The 13,844-nt window shown below is 40.5% G+C and overlaps 1 protein-coding gene across 4 annotated transcripts in view; it reads left to right on the top strand.

The window, feature by feature from the left end:
* ARFGEF2 (ARF guanine nucleotide exchange factor 2) overlaps nt 1-13,844 on the top strand; it is a 35,074-nt gene that overhangs the window by 1,420 nt on the left and 19,810 nt on the right. For 2 of the 4 annotated variants that reach the window (XM_030288363.4, XM_072917221.1), the window contains exons 2-14: nt 5,405-5,435; nt 6,250-6,373; nt 6,945-7,091; nt 7,935-8,114; nt 8,532-8,769; nt 9,395-9,466; nt 9,733-9,881; nt 10,268-10,398; nt 10,922-11,156; nt 11,418-11,517; nt 11,741-11,880; nt 12,369-12,477; nt 12,989-13,190. In XM_030288363.4, coding sequence (XP_030144223.4) covers nt 5,405-5,435; nt 6,250-6,373; nt 6,945-7,091; nt 7,935-8,114; nt 8,532-8,769; nt 9,395-9,466; nt 9,733-9,881; nt 10,268-10,398; nt 10,922-11,156; nt 11,418-11,517; nt 11,741-11,880; nt 12,369-12,477; nt 12,989-13,190 — 1,858 coding nt within the window. Of the gene's footprint in view, nt 1-5,404; nt 5,436-6,249; nt 6,374-6,944; nt 7,092-7,366; nt 7,509-7,934; nt 8,115-8,531; nt 8,770-9,394; nt 9,467-9,732; nt 9,882-10,267; nt 10,399-10,921; nt 11,157-11,417; nt 11,518-11,740; nt 11,881-12,368; nt 12,478-12,988; nt 13,191-13,844 lie in introns of those variants that run through there. The other 2 variants (XM_030288364.4, XM_072917219.1) reach the window with 2 other exon arrangements.

The following is a 13,844-nucleotide window of genomic DNA, read 5'->3' as shown; positions in this document are numbered from 1 at the left end:
GGCACCTGCCACTGGGGCTGTGGCTGTGCCTGCATGTTCTGAGGTTGAGTGTTGGAGGGGAGATAATGCTTGTCATGGTGCATGTAACAAACTTGCTTTGAAAAGGAGCCCATGGACTTTCTGGACTAAAGCAGAGGTCATCATAGAGAGATAACCTTCTGTTGACCAACTGTTAGGGGCCTGGATGACTGTATGGGAGGATCTCTGTTACATTTGGTGAATATTACTTGATCATTTTAGGTTGCCAATAGGAATGGGGTTTCTTTTATTTACATGTGATTTTTTTCCCCCAAACTTTGTTCTATTTTCGTTAAGCCTTTTTTTTTTTTTTTCTTAAATGAAAAAATCTGTTTTATTTCCATGTACTTAATTTTAATTAAGCATATAATTTGTATTAACTGAGACTATGACAATTCCAAAAGTGTCAACTTAATTTTCAAGCTCTGTGCAATAGTAAGTATGTGAGGAAATGTGGCAAGAACGTTACTGGCAGACTGAAGAATCCAGGCCAAACTTTGTGACCTACAGAAGCTGTCATGGATGAAAGAAGCTTCAGTGTTGTGAATAATAATAAAAAGTCCAGTTAACGCTGAATAAAAATAATTCTGTTTGAAAGAAATGTAGTTACTTTTTGAAAGTGGTCATTGTGTCAGCTGCACTTTTCTCCAAGTTATAATTCGAATAATCCATTTCTACTTCTTACTAAATCCCTTTTTCTGTGCAGTCTTCTCTATGCCATGGTGTTTTTATTGGAGCCTTGTGGCATTGTGCCAGTTATAAACCAGGAACACAGGCATGGAGCATGTGTAGCTGATATCTGCTCCTGGGACGAGGGAAGTCTAAGATGAATTTTTTTTTTTTCCAAATAGGGAGAAACTGGTGTATTCTACAGCTGCCTAATAGAAATGAGCCAGTTTTTATGGCTTCTGCTATGGTGTTACTGCAGTAATGTTTCTATTACTTACCTATGCTTTACATTTTTGTTTGGTGAGAGAGAAAAGTTTCTAACTACAAGAATGATACTTGTTTTCTTACATGACTTGTGTATTGGTTTGTACATATAACTCCTAAGAATTTAAGTAAATTACTGCTGAATGTTGCTATCTCTCTTGTGTAGGAAATAGAGGTATTATCTAATTCTTATTTTAATCTGCTTTAATTTTTCTAAATTTAAATTTTTCTTACCCTTTTTTCCCCTGTAATTCACTCCTTTCACTGGGCTAATACTGATCAGTTTTGGACTACAAAATACACATGACCTTGTAGAAATCAGAAGAACATAGGTGCGAGTAGGACAGAAACGCAAGTATGGAGGAAAAGGAACAAAACCGTTTCACAGTGGTGGCTTTTTGGGTTCTTTGCTTCTTTTCACGCCCTCCTTTGAAATAGACAGTGTTAATGTTAAGTAAGCAGAGCTTGAATAGATTCTTTCATTTAGACTCTTGCTTCATCAGTAGGTGTAACGGTTGTCTCCTGTCTCCTCTAGTTGTAGTGCCAGTAAACCCCAGGAGAGAGTGGGAGAAATTGAGGGTTTTAAACAGAGAAGCTGTTCTGCTCTGCTTTAGAAAACTGTGTTTGAAAGAAAATTTGTTTTCAACAGACCACTGTATTGTATAAAAATAGTTGTTTAGTAGGCATTTGCATTTACATGAAGCTCCAGGTACACATGATTCTTAGTAAATCTACTGAGATTGTCCTGAAAAATTTGCACTGGAATACTGACAGTCTGTATCCCAGCAGTTCATATTAGACTAATGCTAATTGTGCACCTGGGTCACTCACATAAACTATTACTCCTGCCTACTGGGGCTGTTTTTAATGACATACTGTGCAGCCACCCTGGTTCTGCAGCCTTCTTTGATAGCCTGGGCAGTTCCACATACGTATCTTCAAGCTTTGTAAACAACAGAATTTGTTTAGTTAGCTTGTTAACAAGTTAAAATCTTTTCACCCATCCCTTCACTTAGGAATCTGGTTGTGTATTTAGGAAGTCTCTATGTCTGAATGACAAACGTCCAGGAGAAGTTGTGTTCCTTAGCTTGGCCAGCGAGTTCAGAAGCGCTGGGCAGAGAGCAGGCTCGGCTTGTGGGCTCTTTTTGGGAGGCTCTGCACAGCCCCGTGTGATCCGTACCTGTTGGGCTCTGCGTGGAGGTGACAGCAGCTGTGCTTGGGCAGCGCGGTCAGCTTTACTGGGCTGGGGAGGGAGGTGCTGCTGCTGCTCCACGTGTTTGTGCTGGCACTGCTGCCTGCTGTTCGGACCATGGCCCCTGCCCTTGTGCCAGCACTAGCCATTCTTTGCACAGGAGCTCACCCACTGCCACTGACACAAACCCGACTCTAAGGCCACAGAGCAGGCATCGAGTTGCAGGCAGACAACAAATGTCCTCTGGTTTAATGTGTGGTTTTCAGTACAAGTGAACTGAACCCATCCATCTGCTAGAGAAAGGCAGCTACCCATTGTGAGCTTCATCCTGCTTTTATGGCCAGAAACTCTGGAAGAAATTGCTGCAAGGCCATTCTTGTTCCACGTCTGTTGCCTGGTAGGAATGCTGCCGGACTCTTAGATGGGCAGCGCAAGGCTTGAAGATGTTTCTGACTGAAGGAGGTGCCGTGGGAGAGACAGGGAGCACCAAGTGAGGGGTCAGTGTTGTGCTGGGGTGACCAAAACTGGGACAGTGTTCTGTAGCTGTGGAAGGGAGTTGAGCTGTGCCCCTTACTCCTGTGACTGGAGAAAAACAGGACCAGTGGCAGGCGGTTTCAGGAAGCTGGCAGTGTCTGGTTAGGGCTTGGCAAGCTGTTCTTGGCAGCAGACTTCAATTAAGCAACTAACTATTTGCTTCACTCACTTGTGATGGTCAGACCACCAAATGAGTACTTCAGATACGGAGGATTTCAAACTGTTTTGATGCAATCAGTAGCACAAGTATGCCTGCAGCTTCCTTTTGTCCTTTCATTTATTCTTTTCTGCTAGTATTATCTATTAAAATACTGTTGTGGTGAAGATGTTTTTATATGGCTTTAGAAAAGCTTTTATTATAATAAAATTGTGGGGAACTTGGTCAGGCCTTGGTTAGATTTTTTTTGTTGTTGTTGTTTATAGAGTACTTCTGAGAGTTAAACTGTTGTTGCTCAAATATGGGATATTATTCTTGCATTATTTTTCCAGTGCAAGGTCTATGACAAGTATCAGTAAAGATGGGCATGATCATGTCTCCTTAAGGCTATAATCTTTGAGAGTCTTTCAATTCAACATCTTTTTTACTCTGCAAAACAATCAGTATGGGGGGAAAATGATCTTGAAAGGAAAACTTGGTGGAGTTTTTGCATTAGAAAAATGTCTTCACTAAGAAAAAGCTCTGTACACCTTGGTTCTACAGTGTGTCTGAAATACAGCATTAATTATATTTTTGCTGATCCTGGCATCCTGCTGTACTTGGAATTCTAGCTATAGCTAAAATATGCCTTTCTCTGCCAAGACCTGGAGGCAGGACTAAGTGTTCTGAAGGTGTAAAGCTACCTAGAAGACTCTATGTTTTAAGCAGCAGTTCCTGCATGCTACAGGAATGTGCTGTGCTAAGAGCAAGGCAGATCAAAACAGGGACACAATTGGTGGGTCACATACGTTCTCAGTAGCTCTTTGGATTATAATATGGTGTTAAAGATGGGGAAGGTAATTAAATCAAAAGGCCTGAATTGAAATTATGCTGAACTGAATTTCTGACTAGTCACCTATTGGGAGGCCAGCTGGATCCTGGAATGAAAAACACAGTGGTTTAAGAAGTGGTGCTGTGCAAGATTTACATTGTCTGTTTGGCACAGAAAACCTTGGTCATTTCTTACCAACAGCCTCCATTCTGTTATCTCCTCTCCAGTTGAAGCCTAAAGCATCAGGGGATGGTGGTGCTGGCTTTGTGCTGTCACAGAGCTGCAAAATTCCTACTGACCCTGAAGCCCCCAGGCCTCAGTGCTGAATGCTGGGCTTGGCTTCTGCAGGGCTGGCAAGTGACAAGCTTTAAAGCTGTTCTTTAAAGCTGCTGGATATGTTTGTTTGTGTGGTGGGCTTGAGGAGAGCTGGGAATATTGTGCACCCAGGCTCTTCTATTTTTCTGGTGTCTCTTTGGCTGACTCTGGGGTGATAACATTACTTCAGTTGGTGTGGCCATGACTGTGTGCCATGAGAGCCAAGGGCTGTCAGACTGATGCTCATTAACGAGTGGCTATGGCAGCGGGAACAGCAATCCTGGATGGAGCTTATCACTCACAGCTTATAGTTATACAGGTTTTTGCTATGTTCTGCTTCCGTTTTCTCTAGCCAGTGTGGGTAGTAATTTTACAAAATCAGTACCTGCTGTGAGGATTAATTCCTGTGCCATTTACTGACAAGCAGGTCTGGACAAAACCCTGTAATCTGTTTGCTGCAGTCTCTGTTCTTTAGTGTGATTTGTGTATTGATTGTCCTGAGACAGAAGAAATTCCTAAGGTTCACAGACAGCACTGAACTCATCAGTCAGGCCTTGGTGGACAGCTGACTGCAAACAGTGGTGTCTCTCCAGAGCTGTGGAGTATAAGTACAGAAGGAATGATCATTTTCTAATACCTATAATTGAAAGAAGATTTGTAAGCGTGGTAATTTGCAGAGTCAGGGTAGTTTGCAGCATGTGCTGTAGGGTGGGATGGAAGGTTCTACTGGTGTTACAGTTGATGAGTTGTGCAGCCTTACTGTGGGTGCTGTTTTAGATACAGATTTGTCAGTTCACAGTGGTGCTTATGCTGGTCTGTATTGTGCATAGTGGGGATACCATAGAAGTCCTCAAAAAGCCTGACTAGAATCTTTGGGATCTGCTGCTGTATTCAAGAGAAGTGAGAAAGGAACTTTCTTTGCCCCTGTATTTATTTTTATGAAAAGCTCTTTAAAGGTGTAATTTGAAAAAAAAATCTGCTGTCAAAAGGACAAAGTGCATTTGAGATTTCCTATCTCCTGGGAGCTTGTCCAGCTGATTCCTGTTGTAAGGCTTAAGACGAGCAGGCTGGATGGCACGGCAGGTGAGGGGAAGGTGGATGCATTGAACTCGTGGTTTATGCAGTGGTTTAAAGGCTTCTGCAGGCCTGAGCACTCTGTGATGTGGACTTACACTGGAATAGATGTTGCATACTATAGCTGAGGGTTCTGAAGATAGCTTTTGTTGAGAAAGATACCTTTTGTTTGGAAACAGTAGCTTTTTAAATGCAAAATTGGAGAGATACAATTTTCAATAACTGGTGAAACTCTAATTTCTGAAGCTGAGGTGTTACAGGAATGGAGTAGCAAATACTGAAGCGCAAAACTAGATTTAAACAGCTTTGCTTTATTACTGTGTTATTGATGGTGATAACTAAGGCTTGAATTTCTTTTTCTCTCTTCCAGATGAAATAAAAACTGAGCTGGAAAAGCAAAGGTAAATTGTTAATTACTCTAAACAGAAGTGTGTGAAAAGAGCAAATGGAATAGTTTTGTGGAAGTGTAAGAGTGTATATACATTATAGCAGTGAATTTGTGAATACCCAGTTACCCACCTTTCTGCCAAGAACATGTGGCCTGACCTGTGTGTTTCACTTACACAATGTTTGTGGCTGTGGGTACTCAAGCCATAACTGCCTGTGAATTTCACCAGGAAAAAATTGTGACATTTCTAAAAGGTGCCGTTTTTTTGCTTCCTTTTACTGGACTCAGTAGCCTGATAGGAAATAATGGGGAGCAGTACATACCCCCTGTTTGATAGCATGTGCTCTTTATTACCTAGATCAAGAACAGAAATTTAACTATTACTGCAATAAAAGTTTTAAAAAAGTTTTCCAGCACTGTGCTATGATTGAAAATGAGCAAATGGGTCTCCAAATGTGTTTCTGTTTGCTTGGTGTTCTGCTTATGGGCACTGTTTAATCCATTTTGAATAATATGGGTAGATATATCAGTTGTGTAGGAGTTTTCCAATATTTCAGATAGTGGGACAGTGTTGGAGTGTAGTGAGAGAAGAGTTAAGCTGAAGAAGATACAAAAAAGATCAGATAGAACATAAATAAATGTAAAATGGGTTTTGTGTGATTTTTAAAGAAAATGAATCTTTGTTTAAGAAAGTATATGCAAGAAAACTGCAGTACATTTTTATGCTGTTTTGCATTATTTTCCTTTAAATTCTGAAAAAAGAGAAAATGTAGTTTGCTGTGATATACATGCTTAGAAAACTTAACAATTCTTTGTGTCTGACCTAGAGAAGGCACTGCTGCTCCACCAAAAGCAAATTTCATTGAAGCAGATAAATATTTCCTTCCATTTGAGCTGGCCTGCCAGTCAAAGTCTCCACGCATCGTCAGTACTTCCCTGGATTGTTTACAGGTAAGTGTTGTGGGTAAGCTTGGTCAGAGTGAGATGGAGAAAGCTGCAGTGACCAGATCTGGCATGCAGCTCCCGCAGCAAGGAGTGCCCCTGCCCGGGGTGACAGCAGCCCTAGTGTCACAGCAGCCCCTGCCTGGGGTCACACTGGGCACAGGGAGGAGTGTGGTTGCCCTGCTGTAGCCCCTTTGCTGGGGCTGGGGGTTCCTTACACCAGGCAGTAAAGGTGCTTCGTCTGTCGTGCTCCACAAGGAGTGTTACCATGGGGTTTCTTTGGTGCTGATGTGACAGAGGAAGTCACACTCTGGAAAAGACTGGTGTTAAATTTTTTTTCTTTGGTTATGGTGTGAAGAAATGGCCTGAGTTGAAAAAGCTTTTGTGTCATACTAAAATCTCTTTCATCCACATGCGTGAGCAGTCAAACTATTTGCTGGCCAGACTATAGATGGTGTTAAATTTTCACATTAAAACTGATTAAGTGAGGTATGCTATCAAGGCACACCTTTTTATGCTGTGCTGAACTGTGTTTTTCTTAACAGTATATGGTCATCTAAGCTGCATTCTTTCTACCTAGAAACTGATTGCATATGGGCATATCACTGGCAATGCTCCAGACAGCGGAGCTCCTGGGAAAAGACTGATTGACCGAATAGTGGAAACCATTTGCAATTGCTTTCAGGGTCCTCAAACAGATGAAGGAGTACAGCTGCAGATAATTAAGGTATTTTATGCAAATTTATTTTAGTGCAACATTAATTTGCCTTCTCTCTCTCATTTTGTAACTGAAAAAAAAATAAAAGCGAAATATTACTGAGGGCCCATTTGCTCCTTTTCTTACATTGTCCCATGTGTCACTGCATTCAGGGAGGCTGTCACCAGGGCAGAACTGGTGAGGAAAATGTACTTCCTGTTGGGAAAGCAGAATGTAAAGGAGTCTTTTAAAAATGTTTGTCCTTTCTGAGATAAACTATCTTTCAGAGAGTTTGGTGCTCCACTTAGCGGCTCGCTGTGCCCACCTCCATCAGGCCAGGGAATTGCTTTCAGCCCTGATAGCAGGCCCTGGAATTGGGATGTAGTGCCATGGAATACTGTTCAAGCCTGTCTGCTCCCCTGGCCGTTTTTCCAGACAGCTGCCAGTGTATGTTCTCAACAAGGCATGGTAATGTCTGTCGGTGGTGTGTGTTCTGGCTCTGAAATATTCTTGGACTACTGTAGCTGAGGTTGGAAGTTAGAAGTTAGTGAACCTTCTAGTAGTCCAGTTTGACATTAGTGTAGGCCAGTTGGCTCTTGTGTGGAAATGAAGCTATGGAATATAGTAAATTTTTTGGAGGTGGAGTATCTTCCTTAGTTTTGATAAGATGTTCTAAGAACAGCTCAGGGAAGAGCAGAGATGTGGAAGTCCTTTTGAACTTTCTTTGACTTGAAATGTTGTTGCTTGTAAAACCTTAAAAAAAGATATCTGTGTTTTGTAGCAAACCCAGTGATTATTCTGGAAGACATGCATGAGGAGCGTTGCTGCTTACTTACTTAGGCTTCATTTGTACCATGTTATGGACTTTTCTAGGCTCTTCTCACTGCAGTAACATCTCCATATATTGAAATTCATGAAGGAACAATTCTTCAAACTGTTAGAACCTGCTACAACATCTATCTGGCCAGTAAAAATCTTATTAACCAGACAACTGCCAAAGCTACCCTTACACAGATGTTAAATGTAATTTTTACACGGATGGAAAATCAAGCTGTAAGTAGCTATTACTTTTTCTCATCTCAAATGTTTAGACTTGCAAATGACTGAAAACTTTTTAATTATTATTGTTTTTAATGAATCTGTTATTGTAGTTGCATATCTGTTGATATGTCATGTAAGAAAACCTGTCAAATTGTACAGTGAGGCTACTGACTGAATTGAAAATGAAAGATGACATGCACTACTGATAACAAGGTTTCACACCATAGCTTCTGTCAAATGGCATTGGGTAAACAAATGATGCTTTTCAAATAAACTTGAAGCGTATCTTTTTAATCTCATTGGGCAAGTGATTGTAGTTTCACTGATTCTTGCTAAGAGGTGAGTTCACAGAGGAACATCAGTCGTCACGGACAGGATTTCCCTCTGTGTATTTTGTACTTCAATTAATCTTTCCATGTGTTTTCCAAGCTGCAGGAGTCCAGAGAAGCAGAGCGGGCGCAGAAGCCGCAGTCCCCCGCGGTGGCGGGGTCGCGGTCCCCACGGCCGGGGCAGCGGCAGCACAGCTCCTGGGGAGACAGAGCTGGTACTGCCAGCAGCGTGCTGGCCAACGGGGAGCCCGGCCCTGGAGAGCCGTGTCCTGGGGAGCCCGGCCCTGGAGAGCCCAGCTGCGGGGAACTGCAGCGGGCCCCTGCCCTGCGGGCAGCAGGTGAGCACAACGCGGGGTCTGTTGCTTTCACTCACAGCCAGCCTGTTGAAAAGTGCTGTTGGAGGAGCAGTGATGGGCTGACTGGCTCCATTGGCTCTCCTCAGTAGGCTTTCAGAGTGTGCTGCCATCCTCGGCTTGTGTCTACACTGTGACTGCTGCAGAAAGGTTCCTGTTCTCCCTAGAATTCAGGTTAAACCATGTGTACTTAAACTATAGAGGATTGTAATGGAATTTGACTTGAACAGGTTGATAAAGAGGAAGGAAAGGAAGGGAGTTGTCATGGTATGTGGGATGTGACAGAACCGGTCTCAGGTAATTGAAGTCCTGTGGTAAAAATGGTGCATATTATGAAGACTGTATCATCAGCACATACTGCATCCCAATTAGGAGTGTTTGTAAGAGTTGATAAATAAAAATGACAAAATAACTGCATTAAAAGTATCGGTGCTTTGATTCAAAAACATAAATAACATCAATGAGTATTTTTGAATGACTTCTCACAAATTACTTTCAATGAGAGATGCTGAAGAAAACGTATAAATTTTTATGCTTCTGCCTTTGTCATGTCTTTTAATCTTCCTGAAAAAAAAATATTAAATTAAAAATTATCTCTGTGTTTCATTAGAGGAAACAATTGATGGAGGAAAGGAAATGGTTCAAGGCATCTTGGAAGATGTGGTGGAGTCAGCTGTGAAAGGTAGTAAAGTCTTCTAAAGTAAAATAGTTGTGTACGTATTGATTATAGAAGCATGGAAGTAATTTTTGTTACTAAGTATCTTGACAAGAACACGTACTAAGGCAGCAAGAAGAGGTTTTGACTGTATCACCATATTCTTTTGCTGATAGCTGAGAAACTTTCTACTTTACGAGTGCTATTTCTGTGCCACTCCGTGGCAGAGCTTCACAAAGTCATGGGGTAGAAAACTTGCATGATTTTAATCATCTTTCCGTTTTCCCCTTTAGTGGTTGAAGAAAAGCAGGTAACAGAACCTGTCAAGGCTCTGCCTGTATTAGAGGCTGCAGATACTCTTCTTTCTGGCTCTAGCAATGAGAATGTACAAACAAACGGTGTTCCAGATGATGGGCAGTCTGTTTCCTCCACTGATAATCTGGTAAATAACTGCACTGGATGCCAATATACATCTACAAAAGAAGAAATGTTTTTATTGTGACAACTAATAAGGTGGGATTTGGCAGAAGAAAGGGGCAGAAACTCTAATGTATGTGTCCTGCTCAGGTTCAAAAAGGAAGCAGCAGCTGCAATTTAAGCATATATTGAACATACCTGTCCTAAAATTGGTTATATTAGTTGTATTTTAATACAGAGTGGGGACAGAGATAAAGGGTGAGTCAACATGTGTAAAAAAATCCAGATCCCTTGTAATCCTGTTTAGGTTTAGTTTGAACTGTAGCTGATTCTCAGAGGAGCTGTGGAATCTCCTAATTGCTCTGTTGCTTTGTCTCACTGAGGGTCTGTGTTGTGTTTCTTACTCTCAAGGAATCGGATGTATCTGGACATCAAGCTGCTGCCAGATTTTCCCATGTTCTACAAAAGGATGCCTTCCTGGTGTTCAGGTCATTGTGCAAGCTCTCCATGAAGCCGCTGGGGGAAGGACCACCAGATCCCAAGTAATGTGGCTGGCTTTATTGTTCTGTCCTCTCCTGGTAGCTTTTGGGGACAGTTAAGTTGCTGCTGTATAGTTAAGCAGGTGTTCAAAATCCACTTGTCAGGCCCCTGGTTTAGTTAACTTGATGAATCTAGGACTGAAAATAGCTTCAAATTATTAAAAATTCCATACTTGAGATTTTTGGGTTTTGTATAATAGGCTTATTAATCTTACCAGTTGGAGTGGCCTCGACTATAGTATTTGTGAAACTTTTGGTGGGAGAATGGGGAAGTGCTTAAGAAGCACTGAGTTACATTTATTAGGCTAGTCTAAGGTGTTAATATTACTGAAAAAATTTCAAATTTGGATGGTAAAAGTTCAAAATTCACTTGGCTGATTTCCACCCCTCTTGCCCCTTGCATTTAAATGCATCAAAATAGCAGTAATTTCTTCCTGGTGTAGACAACTGCTACAGTGCTAATGTCGAATGCAAGTATATACTAAAAAAATATAGAAATCCATTTAATGTTGAATTTTTTTTCTAGATCCCATGAATTGCGTTCCAAGGTTGTGTCTCTCCAGCTGCTTCTCTCAGTGCTGCAGAATGCTGGTCTGGTTTTCAGGACACATGAAATGTTCATCAATGCAATCAAGCAATATCTTTGTGTAGCATTATCTAAAAATGGAGTCTCTTTTGTTCCTGATGTGTTTGAACTCTCTCTTGCCATCTTCCTCACACTGCTTTCAAATTTTAAGACCCATTTAAAAATGCAGATTGAGGTAAGAGACTTTTAATCTATAAATTGCATACGCTCTAGTTCTCAAAATCGTGTTATCAAGGTAAAAAGACAGCTGGAGCTTCCATTTTAATGTCTTAGTTTGGTTTGCTTGCTAAACTAATATATTACTACTGTATCCAAATTCTAATATGCATGAAATATTACTCTTCAAGAAAAATTATGAACAGAACTGAATGTGTACATTTGATGTGATTCAAATAAGTTTCAGATCATCAAGTCCTTAATCTTATTTATTTTGCAGGTGTTCTTCAAAGAGATCTTCCTGAATATTCTAGAGACTTCTTCAAGTTCCTTTGAACACAAATGGATGGTGATTCAGACTTTAACTAGAATTTGTGCAGGTATTTCTACTGTGTGAAAGAATCACTTCTTCTGGCAGCAGATGAAAATTATTTTGAAAAGAAATGGCACATATAATGTTTAAGTGTGAAAATTTGAATTTGGTCGTAGAGTGCTTGAGTTAAACGTCTGGATTCATCTGCAGTGCCTGCTCCAGCTGCCTGATTCCTTTTAAAATTTCTATTGCACAGAATCCTAATACTTTCATTTCCTTTTATTTTCCAGATGCCCAGTGTGTAGTGGATATTTATGTTAACTATGATTGTGATTTAAACGCTGCTAATATATTTGAACGTCTTGTAAATGATTTATCCAAAATCGCACAGGGACGAAGTGGGCATGAATTGGGAATGACACCTTTACAGGTAAGGGAAACAGCTTTGAAGATAAGGTACTATTGTTTCATAAACAGTGCTATCTTTCCATCGTTACAGATACTTCCAGAGGTTCCTGTTGTCTGTAACCTACTGATGTTACTTATGTTTTATTAGTTTGATAATTTGCAATTGGACACTGAAGCAGTGCCATTAATTACTTGGTGATTTTGCTGCTTGTTTGCATTGTGAGACCAGGCTGGTTCTTGTCTCTTTAGTTTGACTGGCAAGGGAGAGAGGACCAAATGAGCCTTCCTCTGCCTCAGTTAAATTACTTCCTTTCTGAAGTGCATAACCAGTGGTACTGTCTGTGGGGTTTGCTTTGCACAGACTTTATGCCATATCTCCACCATAAGCATTTTATTTTTAAGATTATACTTTTCCAGTCTTTAGAGGGAAACTGTTGTAGAGACTGTGCTGAAGCGTTTGTTGGTTTGATTTTTCTTTTTTTTATTTTATTCTTCTTCTTCATGTTTTAGGAACTAAGCCTGAGAAAAAAAGGACTTGAATGTTTGGTTTCTATTTTAAAATGTATGGTAGAATGGAGCAAAGACCTTTACGTGAACCCCAATCATCAGACTAGCTTGGGTAAGATTGTTTCTGTATGGAGAGACTGATTTATTTAATCAGTTCATTCTTGTGTTTGTTCACTGTTTAGAAGCTATTCAGAAGTGTGGGTGCCAGGTTTGTACCTTAACAATTTGTTTACACAAGTGAGGTATTTTGCAAGCAGCTGTTAGTGCTGGTGTAGTGACTGACTCTCCAAGTGTCTGTTTTGAATAACCAGGTTTTGTTGATGAGCTTTAGCCAGGCCCTTGTCTGCTATAAAGGCTGATGTAGAACAAGACATGGGACCAGTCTTGGAGTTACTAAGTTGAAGTACTGGAATTTCTCCATAGATGCTGCTGCTTTTCTGCCTTTTGTTGGATTATTTTAGAATTGCATCAATACAGCATCTTCATGTAGTGTAGTGTAGACTGCCAAAAAGTATACATGGTAAAATAAGACTATTAACTCACAGATTTCTGATTAAAAGTTCTGCAACTAAAAGCTCTTGACTGAACAAGGGTAAGTTAAATCTCACCTTGTTTGTAAATAGGTTCATATAAACCATCTGAACAGGAAATGGCTGAAGGTAAATGCCTGGACACTGGAGGGAGACGGAGCAGTGTCAGTTCCTTGGACTCCACTGTATCGTCAGGAGTGGGAAGTGTTGGTACCCAGACTGCTGTCCCAGATGATCCAGAGCAATTTGAAGTCATCAAGCAACAAAAGGAAATAATTGAGCATGGGATAGAACTGTAAGCCTAGTATGACAGGAAAACTAAAGTTCACTTTAAATAAAATATGTTGTTGCTTATGGTCTCACAGTCACACCTGTAGGGACACTTACAAATTAATATTAATGCTGAAGACTATTGCCTACTGTTGTGAAAAACCAATGCTGGAGGCTGTTATAGTTAAGAGAAATTTCATCAAATCCTGGGTGGAGTGGAAGGGGTTTTCACAGCTTTCCTTTTTGCTGGCTCAGCTCCACAAGAGGCTGTACATGTAGAGAGAAATTGGTTTGAGGGACACAGTTGTCTTGGAGCTCTTACATGATTTGTTGTCCTTTATTGAAATAGAGTTCAAGGAATTAAATCATTGTGCAGCTATGCTTTACTTCTTCTTCATTAATTTGAAGGTCTACATGTTGTAAATACTAGAAAAAGGTCTTGAAAAACAACATTTTAAACATTTCATGTAAAGCTTCACATTTTTCATGTTCAAAAAGGTGAGTTTTGGAGTTTTTCAGCAATAGCTTCTAAGATTATTAGCAACTCAGTGTACCTTATGAGGTGGAGCCTGTGGTGTAATACAGGTAATAGATTTGTTGCACATTCTTTTACTTTTTTTCTAACTAGAAAGAAAAGACTTGGATCTACAGCACAGACTCTTTGATTTATGTGGACTCT

This window comes from Taeniopygia guttata, chromosome 20 (assembly GCF_048771995.1).
Source record: "Taeniopygia guttata chromosome 20, bTaeGut7.mat, whole genome shotgun sequence".
NCBI lineage: Eukaryota > Metazoa > Chordata > Aves > Passeriformes > Estrildidae > Taeniopygia > Taeniopygia guttata.
The sequence above is the reverse complement of the archived record's forward strand: the minus strand, read 5'-3'. Positions and strand labels throughout refer to the sequence as shown.